This window comes from Leucoraja erinacea, chromosome 25, assembly GCF_028641065.1.
Source record: "Leucoraja erinacea ecotype New England chromosome 25, Leri_hhj_1, whole genome shotgun sequence".
Lineage (NCBI taxonomy): Eukaryota > Metazoa > Chordata > Chondrichthyes > Rajiformes > Rajidae > Leucoraja > Leucoraja erinaceus.
This window is the reverse complement of record NC_073401.1, coordinates 28,849,630-28,870,623: the sequence shown is the minus strand read 5'-3', so window position 1 is coordinate 28,870,623 and position 20,994 is coordinate 28,849,630. Positions and strand designations below refer to the sequence as shown.

Here is a 20,994-nt window from a genome sequence, read left to right as displayed (position 1 = left end):
TAGAAACATAGAAACATAGAAATTAGGTGCAGGAGTAGGCCATTCGGCCCTTCGAGCCTGCACCGCCATTCAATATGATCATGGCTGATCATCCAAACTCAGTATCCCGTACCTGCCTTCTCTCCATACCCCCTGATCCCCTTAGCCACAAGGGCCACATCTAACTCCCTCTTAAATATAGCCAATGAACTGGCCTCAATTACCCTCTGTGGCAGAGAGTTCCAGAGATTCACCACTCTCTGTGTGAAAAAAGTTCTTCTCATCTCAGTTTTAAAGGATTTCCCCCTTATCCTTAAGCTGTGACCCCTTGTCCTGGACTTCCCCAACATCGGGAACAATCTTCCTGCATCTAGCCTGTCCAACCCCTTAAGAATTTTTGTAAGTTTCTATAAGATCCCCTCTCAATCTTCTAAATTCTAGAGAGTATAAACCAAGTCTATCCAGTTTTAGTTCTAATGCGACTCTAGAATGTGTGTCAACCTCCCTGCCTGACTGGAGCCACCACCACCACCGTCTGAGGCTGGTTTGCGGGAGGGAAAGCGTCCAAGCGTTTCGAAAATAACTATCTTTATTCAAAGCTCCTCTTCTTCAAAGGGAAATTTTGGATGAAAATTTTCCCCAGTCAGCGAAGGTCATCGATGAGCCGGAGTATTCATGCAAATCATTTGCAGAATCCGCAGCTGTTAGAGATTTATTAATTAAAAAGTATAATGATAGGTTCACTGAGGTTTGAGAATCATCACGCTCAAATCACCATTTCAACCTCACCTAGTTGTTGTCAACAAAATAGAGAGAGTACAGAGGAGATTTACTAGAATGTTGCCTGGGTTTCAACAACTAGCTGCCTGGGTTTCAACAACTAAGTTACAGAGATAGGTTGAATAAGTTAGGTCTTTATTCTCTGGAGCGCAGAAGGTTAAGGGGGGACTTGATAGAGGTCTTTAAAATGATGGGAGGGATAGACAGAGTTGATGTGGACAAGCTTTTCCCTTTGAGAATACGGAAGATTCAAACAAGAGGACATGACTTCAGAATTAAGGGACAGAAGTTTAGGGGTAATATGAGGGGGAACTTCTTTACTCAGAGAGTGGTAGTGGTGTGGAATGAGCTTCCAGTGGAACTGGTGGAGGCAGGTTCATTGGTATCATTTAAAAATAAATTGGATAGGCATATGGATGAGAAGGGAATGGAGGGTTATGGTATGAGTGCAGGCAGGTGGGACTAAGGGAAAAAAAGTTGTTCGGCATGGACTTGTAGGGCCGAGATGGCCTGTTTCCATGCTGTAATTGTTATATGGTTATATGGTTGTCTCCAAGGCTCCTAAAGCCCCTGTCTGTCCCACTTAGGAAACCTTGAACGGAAACCTCTGGAGACTTTGCGCCCCACCCAAGGTTTCCGTGCGGTTCCCGGAGGTTGCAGGTGGTTGCCGGAGGTTGCAGGTCGTGGAAACAGATAGGGAGACTGACAAAAACCCTACTGACTGACAATAACACTACTTCTAATAAATACAATAGCAAATTAAAAAAAAAAAAAATTTAATAAGGTTAGACTGAAGCACTCTTTTGTTCACCAGCGAATCCTCGAACTAAATACGGCGTTTAATCCCAGATCAATTGCATGCTGATGGGCCTTAACTGTTGTCTTCTGTTATTGTAATGTTAGGTTGAATGTATGTATTTTTGGGTCCTGTCTTGATGTCTTAATGCTCGCCTTCTCTCGTCTCTTTTGTCTTGTCTGCGATACTGTAAATGGAGCTGCTGCGATGCACAACAAATTTCAGGCAATAAAGTATTATCGTATCGTGTAAATTCATCTGCAGGATGGGGGTGGGAGATTGCAACCTTCACGTGGTCCGCCCTGTTTCGACTAATGCAATCAACTCGACGTGCACAAACGGAAGATCAAATAGAACAAGTTGTCCTACAACTTTAGGCTGTGCACGCCACACGAAAGAGGAAGAATCTGCAGGATAAATGACTCTAAAAATGTAATTATTGTGGCCTTGTCACACATAAAGATTAGCATTACTTGCGACAAATCCCAGTTGTGGAGACACTGGTATCGTTGACTCGTTGTAAGACATTGATCTTTCTTTTTATTCTGGATTTTAATTCATGTATTGTGTTTTTTAAAATATATAATTGATGATGCTTTTATAAGTGATATACTAAGATTTTATAGGTACTTTATGATGTGTGTGTGTGTGTGTGTGTGTGTGTTTGTGTGTGTGTGTGTGTGTGTGTATAGGTATGTGTGTGTGTGTGTGTGTGTGTGTGTGTGTATGTGTGTGTGTGTGTGTGTATGTGTGTGTGTGTATATGTGTGTGTGTATATGTGTGTGTGTGTGTGTGTGTGTGTGTGTGTGTAGGTATGTGCGTGTGTGTGTGTGTGTATATAGGTATGCATGTGTGTGTGTACATAGGTATGTGTGTGTGTGTGTGTGTGTGTGTATATAGGTGTGTGTGTCTGTATATAGGTATGTGTGTGTGTGTGTGTGTATATAGGTGTGTGTGTGTGTGTGTGTGTGTGTGTATATAGGTGTGTGTGTGTGTGTGTGTGTGTGTGTGTGTGTGTCTATGGTATGTGTGTGTGTGTGTGTGTGTGTGTGTATATAGGTGTGTGTGTGTGTGTGTGTGTGTGTGTATAGGTATGTGCATGTGTGTGCGTGTGTGTGTGTGCGTGTGTTTACATACATATATATATATCTATATAAATACTGAACATTGTGTAGGAAGGAACTGCAGATATTGGTTTAATGCTGCAGTGACTCAGGTGGGAACCCGTGTTCAGACTCTTGTTCACGACGGTGTTTACAGAGTACTGTGTTTACATTCCAGTTGTGCTACCGCAAGTAAGAATTTCATTGTTCCATTAAGGGCCACATGACAATATAAAGACACAGGACTCAAAACTGGAAGGATGTGATGTGCCAGTGACTAACTACATTATTGGGGATCTCTTGCCTGACACAGGACTAGATACTGACTCCAGCTGTGGAGCCAGCCATCTGGTTGTAACAAGGGTCCCAGTTTATGGTCACGTGTGCGGAGGTACAGGGGAAAGCTTTTGTTGCGTGCTAACCAGTCAGCAGAAAGACAATACATGATTACAATCGAGATACACGACAAGGGAATAACGTTTAGTGCAAGGTAAAGCCAGCAAAGTCTGATCAAAGATAGTCCGAGGGTCACCAATGAGGTAGATAGTAGTTCAGGACCGCTCTCTGGTTGTGGTAGGATGGTTCAGTTGCCTGATAACAGCTAGGAAGAAACTTACTGAATCTGTACAAAAGTACACACTTCTGTACTTTTTTCCCCGATGGGAGAGGGAAGGAGGGAGTGGCCGGAGTGCGACTCATCCTTGATTATGCTGCTGGCCTTGCCGAGGCAGCGCGAGGTTTAGTTTAGAGATACAGCGCGGAAACAGGCCCTTAGGCCCACCAGCGATACCCACATATTAACACTATCCGACACACACCAAGGATAATGTTTACCAAGACAATTTAACTACTTACCTGCACGTCTTCGGAGCGTGGGAGGAAACCGAAGATCTCGGAGGAACCCCACGCGGAGAACGCACAAACTCCGCACAGACGGGGCCTGCAGTCGGGATCGAACCCGGGTCTCCGGCGCTGTGAGGCAGCGACTCTACCTCTGCGCCACCGTGCAGACGGTACAAATGGAGTCAACGGAAGAGAGGGTGGTTTGCGTGATGGTCTGGTCTACGTCCGCAATTCGCTACGATTCCTCGCAGTCAAGGATGGAGCTGTCTTCAGGACAAGCTGAGACGCACCCCCATCTTTGCAGATCAAATGTAGAAAATCGTGCAGTCTGAAAATCACACGTAGTCCACACCGAGCAAGACTGAATGCTGTTACAGCAGCTTAGAAAGCCACAGAGATAAATTATAGCCCAGAACCTGTTGTACAGGAAAAACTAGTTGATCAGTAACATGTCTGGGAGCCACAAATGCCTGGCATTTCTAATCTTGCCCCAACTCCAATTGTATTTTAGGAAAGTCATAGGGATGCCAATAAGTAAGTATGTTTATTGGCCAAGTATTCACATACAAGGAATTTGCCTTGGTGCTCCGCCCAGAGGTGACATGACTCAGAAAACATTAAACATTCACAATAATAAAACATTCATGATAAAACACCAAAGGTAGACAAAAATGCTGGAGAAACTCAGCGGGTGCAGCAGCATCTATGGAGCGAAGGAAATAGGTGACAATGATAAAACACCATTGATCAAGCATGTGAACCAACAAAATACCAGATCAAAGCAACATGTCCAGGAGCCAGAATGGCCAGAATGAAAGAAGGTGTATTAGCGGATAAAAGCTGTCCTGGGTCTGAGCTCCCCAGAGGAGCATGGGTGAAGCTCAACAGATTTGGTGTTGGGCGTTTCAATGCCAGCGTGTGGAGATGGGGGCTCCTTCCGCCAAGCCTGTGAATGCGGAGCAGAGCAACAGGCAGCCAACAATGTCATCTCTGGGTGCCCGCTCTACCACCCACCAAATGGAGCTGTGTCAGGGCCCTGGCAGATATTGACGCCAACAGAGACAACAACCTGGCTGCTCAACACCCGGCTTGAGATCTAACTATTCCTTTGGCTTATGTTTCATTCGCAAGAAGAAGAGCAGGTGTATGTGCAGTTATGCAGTGGAATTCTCTGCCACAGAAGGCAGTGGAGGCCAATTCACGGGATGTTTTCAAGAGAGTTAGATTCAGCTCTTAGGGCTAACGGAATCAAGGGACATGGGAAGGCAGGAACGGGGGGTCAGCATCTCCTACTCCTACTCCTAGCAGGAACCATCGCCATTCAATGTGACCACGGCTGATCATCCCCAATCAGTACCCCGTTCCTGCCTTCTCCCCATATCCCCTGACTCTGCTATCTTTAAGAGCCCTATCTAGCTCTTGCTTGTTCGGTTAAATAACCTGGTCCCAGGAATTAGAAGTATGATTGTGAAATTAGCTCAACTAAGGAAGGGTGTGGTGCAGGTAATATCGAAGGCATCTGTAACAAAATACATTAATCACTTTGCAAAATGGCAAATGAATTTTAATATCTGAGAGTGAGACCTGGTAGACTCTGATTGGTGAAATACATTGTGGTTTAGTTTAGTTTAGTTTAATATTAACATTTACAGTCAAAAGCTTTTTTGTTGCATGCTATCCAGTCATGGATAAAGACAATACATGATTACAATCAGGCCGTCCACAGTGTACAGATACAGGATGAAGGGAAGAACGTTCTGGGGCAGGTTTAAATTCCGGTATGGTCCAATTGAAGATAGTCCAAGGGTCTCCAATGAGGTTGATGTTCTGGTCAGGACTGCCCTCTAGTTGGTGATAGGATGGTTCAGTTGCTTGATAACAGCTGGGAAGAAGCTGTCAAATGAATCTGGAGGTGTGTGCGTTTTCACACTTCTGTACCTCTTGCCTGATGGGAGTGTGGGGAGGAGTGACTGAGGTGGATCAACTCCTTGATTATGCTGGTGGCCTTGCCGAGGCAGCGTGAGGTGCAGACATCTCTGTGACTGAGCGGGTTTTCCCCGGGTGCTCTGGTTTCGTCCCACGCTCCAAAGACGTACAGGTTTGTAGGTCAATTGGCTTTGGTATAAATTGTAAATTGTCCGTAGTCTGTAAGATAGTGCTAGTGTACAGGGTTTGCTGGTCGGCGCGGACTAGAATGAGCTGGAGGGGCCTGTTTCCGCGCTATATCTCTAAAGTCTGTACTTGTTACGAATAGCGGGAGGATGGGTAAGAGCAGAGCTGCGGGGTGTCGAGGAGATCCTGGTGAGAGCCTCATCTATAATGGAAGAGGGGAACCCCCGTTCCCTAAAGAATGATGACATCTCCAATGTCTGGAACACCTCACCGTGGGTGCAGATGCGGTGTAGACAGAGGAATTGGGAGTAGGGGATAGAGTCTTTACAGGAACAAGGGTGGAAGAAGTGTGGTCAAGAATTGCATCATGACTTCCTAACTCTTTAACACAAAGCCCCCATCTATGAAGGCATGCATAGCAAATGCTTTCTTTACCACTCTGTGCACTTGTGTTCACACTTTCAGGGAGCCATGGCCCCAAGACCCCTCCACACATCATTGTTGTTGAGATTTAGAACGCGGAAACAGTCCCTTCGACCCTCCGAGTCCGCGCCGACCAGCGATCACCCCGCTCACTAGCACTATCTACACACACCAGGGAACAATTTACAAATTTACCAAAGCCAATTAACCTATAAGATCTGTGCGTCTTTGGAGCGTGGGAGGAAACCGGAGCACCGGGAGAAATCCCACGCAGTCATGGGGAGAACATACCAACTCCACACAGCTCAAGCACCAGTAGTCAGGATCGAACCATGGTCCTTGGCGCTGTAAGGCAGCAGACTTACTACAAAAAGTAGTAAACACTGCCTAGTCCATCATCGGCTCTGACCTCCCTACCATCGAGGGGATCGATCGCAGTCACTGCCTCAAAAAGGCTGCCAGCATCATCAAGGACCCACACCATCCTGGCCACACGCTCATCTCCCTGCTACCTTCAGGTAGAAGGTACAGGAGCCTGAAGACTGCAACATCCAGGTTCAGAAATAGCTACTTCCCCACAGCCATCAGGCTATTGAACTCAACTGAAACAAATCTCTGAACATTAATAGACCATTATCTGTTTATTTGCACTTTATCTGCTTATTTATTGATGTGTGTATATATTTATACAATGGTATATGGACACACTGATCTGTTCTGTATTCATGCCTACTATATTGTGTTGTGCTGAAGCAAAGCAAGAATGTCATTGTCCTATCTGGGATACATGACATTAAACTCACTTGACTTGACTTGACTCCACCGCTGTGCACTGAACCGGCCTAACAGTGTATACAGAACAACTGTGATTAGCTTCTCGAAATAACACTGTAACACCGTCTTCAGAGGATATGGGGAGAAGGCAGGAACGGGGTACTGATTGCGGATGATCAGCCATGATCACGTTGAATGACGGGTGTGCTGGCCTGAAGGGCCGAATGGCCTACTCCTGCACCTATTGTCTATTGTCTTAAAAGATTAAGGGCCAAATTAACCTACAAACTCAAATAGTCCGGATAACAGGTTATTTAAGTTATATCTATGGGGATTTTTGAACTCCAAAAGTGATCGAGGATTCATCCATTTTGAAATGTCTCACGATTCTGCTGGACGGTTTTGCCGTGCATTTTAGACACTCAACTATAGGAGAACAATGTCACAAGTATGTTTACAGAACAAGATGTGACTGACACCAGGATACAACGCTGACCTGATTCTAAGAAGCTTTATTCAGCAGCGTGACAACCAAATTACCAAAAGTATATCAAGGGATCATGTGCGGACGGAAACAACATACCAAGTTTGAACATATGAACGCTGATCTGTCAATGCGATTTACGAAACTAAACAAGGAGAGAATTTAATCAGTCGCTGAACGTCCGTGATAAACAGCCACAAGTCTGTCCAGCCATCTTGTGATTTTACCCTCTCTTCTCGTATACAGTTTAGGTTAAAGGGTGGTGGGTGTATGGAACAAGCTTCCAGAGGAGGTAGTTGAGGCACCATCCCAACATTTAAGAAAGCTGTTAACCCTCGAGCTGTCTCCTCCCATCCCCCCCGCCCTCGGGCTCTTCCTCCTCCCTTTTTCCTTCCTTCTCCCCCCCACCCCCCCATCAGTCTGAAGAAGGGTTTTCGGCCCGAAACGTCGCCTATTTCCTTCGCTCCATAGATGCTGCTGCGCCCGCTGAGTTTCTCCAGCATTTTTGTGTACCTACCATTTAAGAAAGTTAGACTGATACATAGATAGGACAAGTTTGGAGGGAGTCTGAAGAAGGGTCTCGACCCAAAACGTCACCCGTTCCTTCCCTCCAGAGATGCTGCCCGTCCCGCTGAGTTACTCCAGCATTTTGTGTCTTTCTTCGGTTTAAAACCGGCGGCTGCAGTTCTTTCCTGCACAAGTTTGGAGGGATGTGGACCAAACGCGGGCAGGTGGGACTGGTGTGGCTGAGAAAAGTTGGCCGGTGTGTGCAAGTTGAGCCGAAGGGCGTGTTTCCACACTGTATCCCTCTGTGACTCTAGCTTAGTTTAGAGACCAGTGATCCCCGCACACGAACACTGTCCTACACGTACTGAGGGCAATTTACGTTTATACCGAGCCGATTAACCTACAAACGTGTACGCACGCCTTTGGAGCGTGGGATAAACCAAAGCTCTCGGAGAAAATATGGCTATCCAAGTCTATCCAGTCTTTCTTCATAAGACAGTACTGACATCCCAGGAATCAGTCTGGTGAACCTTCTCTGCACTCCCTCTATGGCAAAGCCATAGAGGGAGTGCAGAGACGGTTCACCAGACTGATTCCTGGGATGTCAGGACTGTCTTATGAAGAAAGACTGGATAGACTTGGTTTATACTCTCTAGAATTTAGAAGATTGAGAGGGGATCTTATAGAAACTTACAAAATTCTTAAGGGGTTGGACAGGCTAGATGCAGGAAGATTGTTCCCGATGTTGGGGAAGTCCAGGACAAGGGGTCACAGCTTAAGGATAAGGGGGAAATCCTTTAAAACCGAGATGAGAAGAACTTTTTTCACACAGAGAGTGGGAAATCTCTGGAACTTTCTGCCACAGAGGGTAGTTGAGGCCAGTTCATTGGCTATATTTAAGAGGGAGTTAGATGTGGCCCTTGTGGCTAAGGGGATCAGGGGGTATGGAGAGAAGGCAGGTACGGGATACTGAGTTGGATGATCAGCCATGATCATATTGAATTGGCGGTGCAGGCTCGAAGGGCCGAATGGCCTACTCCTGCACCTAATTTCTATGTTTCTATGTTTTTACTAAAAACCCACGCAGGTCACAGGTAGAACGTACATTTGCTCTTTTCCTTTTGTGTCTTTCTTTGAACTTATGAGAAGCCTCGCCAAGAACAACAACGCACCGTTTACAAAGTGCGGCAAGCTGTCTACGCTAGACGTACCACTTTAAAAAGTAACGCTGGATAAACAACAGTGATGATCTGGCGGTGTTTGAACTTGTGGCGATTGTAGAATGGGGATGACAAGAATCTGTTTTACAAAAACCAGCATTGGAGGCTCATGCACTATAGCAGGAGTTACCATAACATGCAGGAGGCATTTAAACATGCAGAAAACATTGTTGCTGAGCCATCCCGGGTTCATCTCAGGACAGAAGATAGACATCCTCTCCCTCTCCATCTCAGGACCTCCAGGTCACGCGGTGGATAGTAAAGGCCTTGGCTCCAGCCATTTCAAACCCAATGGGCGCTGGAAGGTTTGCGGTGAAACTTGTCCGCCTTGGGCCTTATTCAAATTGAGGCCTAACTTGGATCTTATCCAAATGGAACCCGCCACTAGATCAGCATATCCCCGACTCCGATGCTTTCTGTTGCATTTTTAGGATCAGTTCCAGCAAATTCATCTGTAAAGTCAGCTCCTGCAAGATGAAGAGTTCACAAGTTCATTAGGCCATTCGGCCCATCGAGTGTACTCCGCCATTCAATCGTGGCGGCTGATCTATCTCTCCATCCTAACCCCATTCTCCTGCCTTCTCCCCGTAACCCCTGACACCCGCACTGATCAAGAATTGTCAATCTAGGGGCATTAAAAATATCAATTGACTTGGCCTCCACAGCCGTATGCAGCGACGAATTCCACAGATTCACCACCCTCTGACTAAAGATATCCCTTCTCATCTCCTTCATAAAGGGACGTCTTTTCATTCTGAGGCTGTGCCCTCTAGTCCTGGGTGGACAAAAGTGCTGGAGAAACTCAGCGGGTGCAGCAGCATCTATGGAGCGAAGGAAATAGGCAACGTTTCGGGACGAAACCCGAAGGGTTTCGGCACGAAACGTTACCTATTTCCTTCCTGAAGGGTTTCGTCCCGTAACGTTGCCTATTTCCTTCGCTCCATAGATGCTGCTGCACCCGCTGAGTTTCTCCAGCACTTTTGTCTACCTTCGATTGTCCAGCATCTGCAGTTCCTTCTTAAACCCTCTAGTCCTAGACTCTCCCACTAGTGGAAACATCCTCTCCACATCCACTCTATCCGGGGCTTTCACTATTTGGTAAGTTTCAACAAAGTCCCCCCCCCCTCCCCCCCCCTTCATCCTTCTAAACCATATAACCATATAACAATTACAGCACGGAAACAGGCCATCTCGGCCCTACAGGTCCATGCCAAACAATTTTTTTCCCCTTAGTCCCACCTGCCTGCACTCGTACCAGAAGGTCCATTCCCTTCTCATCCATCCTATCCAATTTATTTTTAAATATACCAATGAACCTGCCTCCACCACTTCCAAAGCTCATTCCACACTGAGCCACCAGGGTCTGCGGGAAAGAAGTTCCCCCTCTTTCACAATCAATATTGATCCCCCCAAGATTCCTCTTCTCAGCTTTATAGGGGGCGAAAAAAGTTCCCGCAGCCCCCTAAACTTGTTGTCCCTTAATTCAAAGCGCCAAGTCGATGGTGCTGTCCTCTTGTTGCACGTTTCTCGCCCGTGACCAGGTGCAGCGGCTTCCCTATTCCTCAAAGGGGTGCTGGCCTGTGTGAAGCTTGTCCAGGGGGGATCAACTCTGTCTATCCACTCTCATCATTTTAAAGACCTCTATCAGGTCCCCCCTTAACCTTCTGCGCTCCAGAGAATAAAGACCTAACTTATTCAACCTATCTCTGTAACTTAGTTGTTGAAACCCAGGCAACATTCTAGTAAATCTCCTCTGTACTCTCTCTATTTTGTTGACATCCTTCCTATAAGTGGGCGACCAAAATTGTACGCCATACTCCAGATTTGGTCTCACCAATGCCTTGTACAATTATAACATTACATCCCCGCTTCTATACTCAAAACTCAAGAGCATTTCTGCATATACTTGAAACTCAAGAGCATTTCTGACTGAAGGGCATTCTTGGATCCGGTCTAATTTGTGCAAAGTTGACCTCGAATCGTCAAGAAGATCATTAAGTGAACATCCATCCTCGTCATTGATACAAACTGTGGCAATGAATCCCACCAGTTGTGAAAGCAGGGCCACTGAGAGATTGGAGGGTGTGGGGATGTGTAGGATCGTGGGATTTGCTTTCACAATTAATACTGATCTTCAAATGCAAATGCAAAAAGCAAATGCACTTCAAGGACAATGCTTGTCCTCGAAGCCATGCAAATATGATCGATCGCAGTCTGGCTTGCAAAGAGCTCGAATGCACAGCCTGTCATATTCTGAGTGCACTCTTCTCAGCTTTATAGGGGTCGGCACGGTGACGCAGCGGTAGAGGTGCTGCCTCACAGCGCTAGAGGCCCCGGTTCGATCCTGACCACGGGTGCTGTCAGTATGGAGTTTGCACGTTCTCCCCGTGACCAGGTGGGCTTTTCCCCGGGTGCTCCGGTTTCCTCCCACACTCCAAAGATGCGCAGGTTTGTAGGTTAACTGGCCTCTGTGAATAGTCTCCCGTGTGTGGGATAGAACTAGTGTCCAGGGGTGACCACTGGTCCACGCGGACTCTGTGGGCAAAAGGCACTGTATCTCTAAAACTTAAAACTAATCCACTATGTAGGGAAGATACAGAAATCGTTATAGTATAGGAGTATTAAGTATAAGAGCAGGGAGGTTCTACTGCAGCTGTACAGGGTCTTGGTGAGACCACACCTGGAGTATTGCGTACAGTTTTGGTCTCCTAATCTGAAGAAAGACATTCTTGCCATAGAGGGAGTACAGAGAAGGTTCACCAGACTGATTCCTGGGATGTCAGGACTTTCATATAGAAACATAGAAATTAGGTGCAGGAGTAGGCCATTCGGCCCTTCGAGCCTGCACCGCCATTCAATATGATCATGGCTGATCATTCAACTCAGTATCCCGTACCTGCCTTCTCTCCATACCCCCTGATCCCATTTAGCCACAAGGGCCACATCTAACTCCCTCTTAAATATAGCCAATGAACTGGCCTCAACTACCCTCTGTGGCAGAATCGCCTAAATTCTAGAAAGTATAAACCAAGTCTATCCAGTCTTTCTTCATAAGACAGTCCTGACACCCCAGGAATCAGTCTGTTGAAGAAAGACTGGATAGACTCGGCTTGTACTCGCTAGAATTTAGAAGATTGAGGGGGGATCTCATAGAAACTTATAAAATTCTTAAGGGGTTGGACAGGCTAGATGCAGGAAAATTGTTTCCGATGTTGGGGAAGTCCAGAACAAGGGGTCACAGTTTAAGGATAAGGGGGAAATCTTTTAGGACCGAGATGAGGAAAGCTTTTTTCACACAGAGAGTGGTGAATCTGTGGAATTCTTTGCCACAGGAGGTAGTTGTGGCCACAGTTCATTGGCTATATTTAAGAGGGAGTTAGATGTGGCCCTTGTGGCTAAATTGACCAGGGGGTATGGAGAGAAGGCAGGTGCAGGATACTGAGTTGGATGATCAGCCGTGATCATATTGAATGGCGGTGCAGGCTCGAAGGGCCGAATGGCCTACTACTGCACATATTTTCTATGTTTCTATATATCTGAATTTTAATCAAGAAATAGCAGCAGCACTTAAGAGTTGAAGCAGCAAATTTGAACAGAAAGTGTTACCTTCCTAATTAGAAGGGTTATTAATATTATGACGCAGCATAAGCTTGCTCTCTCTCTCTCTGCAAATCTGACCTCAACATGTCGAGTATCTCAAGATAGACACAAATAGCTGGAGTAACTCACAGGCAGTGTCTCTGGAGAGAAGGGAATGGGTGATGTTTCGGGTCGAGGCCAGTCGTCAGACTGAGTCAGGGGAGAGGGAAACGAGAGTCGGAAGGGCACAGAGGAGATGTAAGGTGAGTATCTCAAGCTTTATGATCAGCCATGATCATATTGAATGGCGGTGCAGGCTCGAAGGGCCGAATGGCCTACTCCTGCACCTAATTTCTATGTTTCTATGTTTTGTCTCGAAGCTACAGCTGCATATCACTGCTGGTGATTTGAAAGTTTAATGCTGAACGCACATTTATTTTAAGCAAATCTAGTATGCAAACGAGGAGCCGACATTTGGGCTGGGCTCAAGGGTAGCTGCCTGGCAGCGCCTGTGACCTCAGGTGCAGTGTGTGTGTGTACAGGAGGTTGCACATTCTCCCTGTGACCATGCCGGCTTTGTCCTGTTGCTCCCCTTTCCTCCCGCATCCCAAAGACGTGCGGGTTTGATTGTGGGTTGATTAGTCCTCCGTTAAATTGCTCCGAATACAGGGGGTAGATGAGAAAGTGGGCTAATGTAGAACTAGCCTGAACGGGTGATCGATGGTCAGTGTGGACTCAATACACAATAGACAATAGCCAGTAGGTGCAGGAGTAGGCCATTCGGCCCTTCGAGCCAACACTGCCATTCAATGTGATCATGGCTGATCATCCCCAATCAGTACCCCGTTCCTGCCTTCTCCCCATATCCCCTGACTCCGCTATCTTTAAGGGCCCTATCTACCTCTCTCTTGAAAGCATCCAGAGAACCGGCCTCCACCGCCCTCTGAGGCAGACAATTCCACAGACTCGCCACTCTCTGTGAGAAAAAGTGTTTCCTCGTCTCCTTTCTAAATGGCTTTCTCCTTATTCTCAAAACTGTGGCCCCTGGTTCTGGACTCCCCCAACATCGGGAACATTGACTCAATTGGCTGAAGGCCATTCGGCCCATCAAGTCTACATCATGTTTCCATGCTGTTTAAACACAAGACTCTAAATTTGACAACGTTCCAAACAGTGGTTGAACACAAAAAATAATCCATAGGGTCCAAGGGCAAATAAGAACGGTTACTTCACACTAGGGTGAACGGGTGATCAATGGTCAGCATGGATTCCCTCGGAGTGTAGGGGATATATGTGCGAAAAGTTTAGTTTAGTCTATTGTCACGTGTACCGAGGTACAGTGAAAAGCTTTTGTTGCGTGCTAACCAGTCAGCGGAAAGACAACACATGATTACAATCGAGCCATTTACAGTGTATAGATATATGATAAAAGGATTAATGTTTAGTGCAAGGTAAAGCCGGTAAAATACGATCAAGGATAGTCCGAGGGTCACCGATGAGGTAGATAGTAGTTCAGGACTGCTCTCTGGTTGTTGATAGGATGGGTCAGTTGCCTGATAACAGCTGGGAAGAAACTGTCCCTGAATCTGGAGGTGTGTGCGTTTTCACACTTCTGTACCTTTTGCCCGATGGGAGAGGGGAGAAGAGGGAGTGACCGGGGTGCGACTAGTCCTTGATTATGCTGTGTGAACGGATGATCGATGGTCGGCATCAACTCGGTGGGCCGAAGGGCCTGTTTCCCTGCCGCATGAGCCTGTGAAGTTAGGTCTCTGAATAGGCAAGCTGTAAGAATAGCAACTCTGTGGCAGAAAGATGACACTTGAATAGCTATATAAATATATTCATCTTTTTGAATGGACTTACCTGAGGATTTGTGGTAATATAAAATCCTGGAACTCCAGCTTTCTCCAGCGTGTTTTGTTGATCAATCACTTTCTGATCCAACTCCAAGACTATCTTCTCATCCATCATCCTTTGTTCATCCTTAACCCTCTGCTCCAAGGCCTGGAAAACAGTGACTGGTTTAGTTTTTGGCTTCACTGCAAAGAGCGTTTGTCGGCGCTGGGCCGATATACACTGGAGAATGAGGGGGGACCTCAATAAAACATCACAGAATAGTGAAAGGCTTGGATAGAGTGGATGTGGAGGGGATCTTTCCACTGGTGGGAGAGTCGAAGTCAGGGGTGGGGAACCTGCGGCCTTCGAGGCCATTAACTGCGGCCTTTTGAATGAATCAAAATTTTGTAGAACAAATCTTTTTATTTTTATTAATATGTATCCAGAACAAGGGATCACAATTTGCGGATAAGAGGGAAGTCTTTTAGGACCGAGATGAGAACATTTTTTTTCACACAGAGAGTGGTGAATCTGTGGAATTCTCTGCCACAGAGGGTGGTTGAGGCCACAGTTCATTGGCTATATTTAAGAGGGAGTTAGATGTGGCCCTTGTGGCTAAAGGGATCAGGGGGTATGGAGAGAAGGCAGGTAAAGGATACTGTGGATGTGGAGTGGATGTTTCCACTGGTGGGAGAGTCTAAGTCAGGGGTGGGGAGCCTGCGGCTTTAAGGCTGCATGTGGCCTTCTAGGCCATTAAGTGCGGCCTTTTGAATGAATCCAAATTTTGTAGGAAAAAAAACTTTTATTTTTATTAATATGTTTTTGTTCGTCTTTTATTATTTTTATTCTAATCTTAAAATGAACGTATTTAAAATACCAAAGAGTAAAAGAAGATTCAACAAAATAATCCTCTCCGACTGATGGCCACAATTAAAACATTAGTAAGTCATGAGGGCTATTTTTAACAAAATGATGTACATTTTGAAGTATATCTAATTGAAGTTTCTTGGATGCAGCCTTATTAGATCACAGCTAACTTAATGCGGCATTCCAACATGAAAAGGTTCCCCACCCTTCTTCTAAGTCACAGCCTCAGACTTAAAGGACGTTCTTTTAGGAAGGAGATAAGGGAGGACTTGATAGAGGTCTTTAAAATGATGAGAGGGATAGACAGAGTTGATGTGGACAAGCTCTTCCCTTTGAGAATAGGGAAGACTCAAACAAGAGGACATGACTTCAGAATTAAGGGACAGAAGTTTAGGGGTAATATGAGGGGGAACTTCTTTCCTCAGAGAGTGGTAGCGGTGTGGAATGAGCTTCCAGTGGAAGTGGTGGAGGCAGGTTCATTGGTATCATTTAAAAATAAATTGGATAGGCATATGGATGAGAAGGGAATGGAGGGTTATGGTATGAGTGCAGGCAGGTGGGACTAAGGGGAAAAAAGTTGTTCGGCACGGACTTGTAGGGCCGAGATGGCCTGTTTCCGTGCTGTAATTGTTATATGGTTATATGGTTATAACGAGGAATTTATTTAGTCAGACATCTAGTCAGATTATTTTTCAACATCTTGAAAACTTTGCGACCAGAAAGACGCTACGACTCTTTGGGCGACTGAGGAGATGACTCACGACCGTACAGGCGACATGTCGCGGTGTGAAGCCCGTACGGTCGTGAGTAGTCGCCCAAAGAGTCGTGCCTTGTTCTGGTCGCCGCTGGATTTTCAACGTGTTGAAAATTATCGACGACCTGTAACGATCGATGACGGGTGCCGGCAGTCGCCAAAAAAGTCGCGCAAGTGGGACAGGCCCTTGAGTCTTCTGTGTATTCAAATTCTAAATACGCGATATTCTACGAATGTTCACATGCCTTTCTGAAAATTACGCAAAATAACACCTGGAAACCACAAGGCACCGCACCAAGGTGTTTCCACCAGTGGGAGATTCTAGGAACAGTGGTCACAGCCTCAGAATAAAAGGACGTACCTTTAGTTTAGTTTAGAGATACAGCGCGGAAACAGGCCCTTCAGCCTACTGAGTCCATGCCGACCAGCGATCCCCGCACATTAACACCATCCCACACACACACAATTTACATTCATACCAAGCCAATTAACCTGCAAACCTGTACGTCTTTGGAGTGGAGGGAGGAAATGAAAGATCTCGGGGGGGGGGAACCATGCGGTCATGGGGAGAATGTACAAACCCAGACAGACGGCACCCGTAGTCAGGATCGAACCCGGGTCTCTGGCAATAGGGCAGCAACTCTACTGCTGCGCCACCGTGCCACCCAAACTCAGTACCTTTAGAAAGGAGATGTGGAGGATTTTTTTAAGTCAAAGGGTGGTGGTGAATCTGTGGAATTATTTGCTGCAGGTGGCAGTGGAGGCCAAGTCATTGGGTACTTTTAAGGTGGAGATTGACAGGTTCTTGATTAGTACGGGTGTCAGGGGTTATGTGGGGGGGGGGGTCCCCACCCAGGCAGGAGAATGGGGTTGAGTGGGGAATGACAGATCAGCCATGATTGAAAGGTGGAGTAGACTCGATGGGCCAAAGAGCCTAATTCTGCTCCGATAACTTGTGAACAAACTAACAACACCAGGTGATTATTATGGTCTTACCTCCAGCTCCCTTTGCTGTGTGGCTCGTAGAACAGTTAGATTGTGAGCCTTGCAGCCCTGAATTGCCTCCTTGTGTTTTCTCAAGAGCTCCTGTTTAAGGGCTTGAAACCAAACAGAAATGTTAACATTTCTAAGAACCAATTTGACCAAAGAAATATGATAAGAAATATGACTGTCTTATGGACTGTCTTATGAAGAAAGACTGGCTAGACTTGGTTTATACTCTCTAGAATTTAGAAGATTGAGAGGGGATCTTATAGAAACTTACAAAATTCTTAAGGGGTTGGACAGGCTAGATGCAGGAAGATTGTTCCCGATGTTAGGGAAGTCCAGGACAAGGGGTCACAGCTTAAGAATAAAGGGGAAATCCTTTAAAACCGAGATGAGAAGAACTTTTTTCACACAGAGAGTGGTGAATCTCTGGAATTCTCTGCCACAGAGGGTAGTTGAGGCCAGTTCATTGGCTATATTTAAGAGGGAGTTAGATGTGGCCCTTGTGGCTAAGGGGATCAGGGGGTAGGGAGAGAAGGCAGGTACGGGATACTGAGTGGGATGATCAGGCATGATCACATTGAATGGCGGTGCAAGCTCGAAGGGCCGAATGGCCTACTCCTGCACCTAATTTCTATGTTTCTATGTTTCTATAACAAAATATATCATATTATGTGTCATTCCTAACTGTCACTGTATGTCATGTTGTCACTTGCGGGTGGAGCACCAAGGCAAATTCCTTGTATGTAAGTATACTTGGCCCAATAAATTTATTCATTCATTCATTCATCATTTTGAAAGAATACGGCGATCCCAAAATTAACTTTTGATACAAGGTCTTTCTCATAACAAGTAGAAATAGCATTGTCGGAGTGAGGCTAAACACAAAGTGGAGGACCAGCATCTCATATTTCGCGTGGGCAGCTTACAGCCCAGTGGTATGAATCTTGATTTCTCTAACTTCAAGTAACCCCGGCATTCCCTCTCTCTCCATCCCTCCCTGACCCAAGTCGCACCAGCTTCTCGTTCTCACCCAACACAAAAAGCAATGGCCTGTTTCCTTCATTATCGTCACTTATTAGTAAAATTCCTTTTTCTTTATCTCTCGACCAATGTCAATATCTCTCGTTTCTTTTTACCCCAACTTGTCTGAAGAAGGGTGAGGCAGCATCTATGGAGCGAAGGAATAGGTGACGATTCGGGTCGAGACCCTTCATCAGACATCAGAAGAAGAGTCCTCACCCGAAATTCACCCAAAACGTCGCCTATTCCGTCCCTCCATAGATGCCGCCTCACCCGCTGAGTTTCTCCAGCATTTTTGTCTACCTTCCATTTTTCCAGCATCTTCAGTTCTTTCTTAAACCAGTCTGAAGAAGGGTCTCGACCTGAAATGTCGCCCATTCCTAAAGATAATCGGAGGGTCACCGAGGAGGTAGATGGTAGTTCAGGACGGCTCCCGGGCAGCCCCGACAATGCTCCTACCTCTGTGCTCACTGTGCAGCTTCAGGCGTTGGTTGTACAGATTCTTCTCAGTCAGATGTTGAATCTCAAGCAAACCCTGCACGATCTCAAAGACAGTACCATCGATCAAGGCCAAGGCCAGGTTGCTCAGTATGTCATACGACAATCGCTGCTGACACGAGCTTAAAGAAGGAAGAGAGTCATTAATCAAAAGCTAATCTCTTTATCAGTTTACGATAGTTTAGTTTGGAGATACAGCGCCGAAACAGGCCCTTCGGCCCAACGAGTCCGCGCTGACCATCGATCCCCGCACATACACATAAGGGGGACAATTTACACTTAGACCGAGTGTTCAAACCCAATTCAATTAACTTATGAAACCTGAATTCAATTAACCTATGAACCAGTCTGAAGAAGGGTCTCAACCCAAAATGTCGCCTATTCCGTCCCTCTATAGATGCTGCCTCACCCGCTGAGTTTCTCCAGCTTTTTTTTATCTACCTTCGATTTTTCCAGCATCTGCAGTTCGATCTTAAACCTATGAACCTGCACGTCTTTGGAGTGTGGGAGGAAACCGAAGATCTCGGGGAAAACCCACACAGGTCACGGGGAGAACGTGCAAACTCCGTACAGACAGCACCCATAGTTGGGATCAAACCGTTGGGACTCCCGTGCTGTAAGGCAGCAACTCTACTGCTGCGCCACCGTGCCGCCCACTGAGGATCTGAGGCCGAGACAAGGGAAGACCCTTCACCACGGGGTACTGATTGGGGATGATCACAGGCAAGAACGGGGTACTTTTTGGGGATGATCTGCCATGATCACATTGAATGGCGGTGCTGGCTCGAAGTCAAGTCAACTATAAGGGCCGAATTACTCCTGCACCTATTGTCTATTGATGACAGCTGGGAGGAAACTGTCCCTGGATCTGGAGGTGTGCGTTTGCACACTTCACACTGCTTCGTGGAGACATTGTGGGCCGAAGGGCCTGTTTGTGTGCTGTACTGTTCTCTGCTCTAGAACCAATCCGGGCGATCTCCCACATTGTCGGCGGGGTTATCAGTGTTGTAACTGCACTGGAAAAGCCAGGGTAGAGACATGGAATGGTAGAGCACAGGCACAGGCTCTCTAGTTGGTGATAAGGATGGTTCAGTTGCCTGATAGCAGCTGCTAAGAAACTGTCCCGCTGAGTTAAATCGGCTGAAGACCAGAGTTGGTGCAGATCCAGAGCCAGCAACATTATGGGGGACCCCTACCACCCCAGCAACGGATTGTTCCAGCTGCTACGGTCAGGCAAACACCTCCGTTGCCATGCTGTGAGACGGAGAGGATGAGAAGGAGTTTCTTCCCACAGGCCGTCAGGACTATAAACTTTTATCTCACCAGGGACTAATTTACTGTTGTGTTGTGTCTTTTTAAAATTTCTGGGGGGTTTTCTAACATGTAAATACTGATTCTGTTCTGTAGTTTTTGCACAATCCGCAGGCATTGCCACGTTCATTTCACTGCACATCTTGTATGTGTATGTGACAAATAAAGTTGACTTGACCATGTCAGCTCATCGATCCACTACCTTGACAAGTCTTTGACTAGATTCTGCAGCTGCGAGAGGAGGTGGTACTGCTGTTCCTGCCGTTTAGCGACAACCACTGGATCTTCATACAGCCCAGGGATTTTGTTCATGCTGGATTGGAAGTCTCACAATGCTCGGTGCCTTCAACTCGAAGCCTCCTTTCCCTGCAAGAGAAATTCAGCAGTTTAACAAAAATACATAAACAGCGTAACCCGAGTGCAGTGTGTAAGAAAGAACTGCAGATGCTGGTAAAATCGAAGGTAGACACAACATGCTGGAGTAACTCAGCGGGTCAGGCAGCATTTCTGGAGAGTAGGAATGGGCAACGTTTAGGGTCGAGGCCCTTTGGTTAGTCACTCTAGTTAGACACAAAAATTGTGGAGTATCTCAGCGGGTCAGGCAGCATCTCTGGAGAGAAGGTCAAGCCCCAAGGTCTCACCCCGGTCACTCCCTCTTCTCCCCTCTCCCATCAGGCAAGAGGTGCAGAAGTGTGAAAACGCACACCTCCAGATTCAGGGACTTCAGGCTTCTACCCAGTCAAGTCTAGTCAGCTTTATTCATCACGTGCACATAAAGTGCAGTGTTTCTTGGTCCTCCAAACTATTCCCAATGGAATTTAAACTGGAGGTGGTGGAGGGAGGACTTAAGTCAGAAAGGGTTTTTGGGAAGAAAGAACTACCTTAAATTTAGTTGCATCTACAAGATACAAGATACATTTATTTGTCACATGTGCCAGATGGCACGGTGAAATGAGATAACCATACAGCCATACAATAAAATAAAAAATAAAGAACACAACACACGATAGAATTCAACATAAAAGCATCCCCACACAGCAGAATCAAAGTTTCCCACTGTGAGGGAAGGCACCAAAGTCAGTCTCTTCATCCAGTGTTCCCCAATGTTCACCGTGGTC

The 20,994-nt window shown here is 46.3% G+C and overlaps 2 protein-coding genes across 3 annotated transcripts in view; both read right to left on the bottom strand.

Moving 5' to 3' along the window:
• The window catches only part of slc7a4 (solute carrier family 7 member 4), a 25,668-nt gene extending 16,857 nt beyond the window's left edge, over positions 1-8,811 (bottom strand). Inside the window, exon 1 of the mRNA XM_055655397.1 lies at positions 3,514-8,811. The gene's annotated coding sequence lies outside the window, so the exon portion shown is untranslated. The remainder of the gene's footprint in view (positions 1-3,513) is intronic.
• Positions 8,812-9,276: 465 nt separating this feature from the next.
• Positions 9,277-20,265, bottom strand: dgcr6 (DiGeorge syndrome critical region gene 6). 2 transcript variants are annotated; one of them, XR_008725479.1, is made up of 6 exons: positions 20,079-20,265; positions 18,527-18,687; positions 17,054-17,154; positions 14,464-14,604; positions 14,219-14,382; positions 9,354-9,488 (listed from the first exon to the last, which is right to left on the bottom strand). XR_008725479.1 is itself a non-coding variant. In XM_055655403.1 (5 exons), exons 1-5 carry the CDS (start codon positions 20,186-20,188, stop codon positions 9,411-9,413), a joined length of 591 nt encoding a protein of 196 aa, XP_055511378.1. In that variant the 5' UTR covers positions 20,189-20,264; the 3' UTR covers positions 9,277-9,410. The 2 variants fall into 2 exon arrangements, 1 of the variants encoding a protein (XP_055511378.1); XM_055655403.1 differs by lacking the exon at positions 14,219-14,382 and having other exon boundaries at positions 9,277-9,488; positions 20,079-20,264.
• Positions 20,266-20,994: the final 729 nt, after the last annotated feature.

Excerpts from the sequence above, each read along its gene's own strand:
- dgcr6 (XM_055655403.1), bottom strand. The coding sequence starts at position 20,188 with ATGAACAAAATCCCTGGGCTGTATGAAGATCCAGTGGTTGTCGCTAAA. Across the intron at positions 14,605-17,053 it reads CACAGCAAAGGGAGCTGGAG|GCCTTGGAGCAGAGGGTTAA; the intron begins GTAAGACCATAA and ends ACTGTTTTCCAG. Across the intron at positions 9,489-14,463 it reads ATATTACCACAAATCCTCAG|GAGCTGACTTTACAGATGAA; the intron begins GTAAGTCCATTC and ends TTCATCTTGCAG.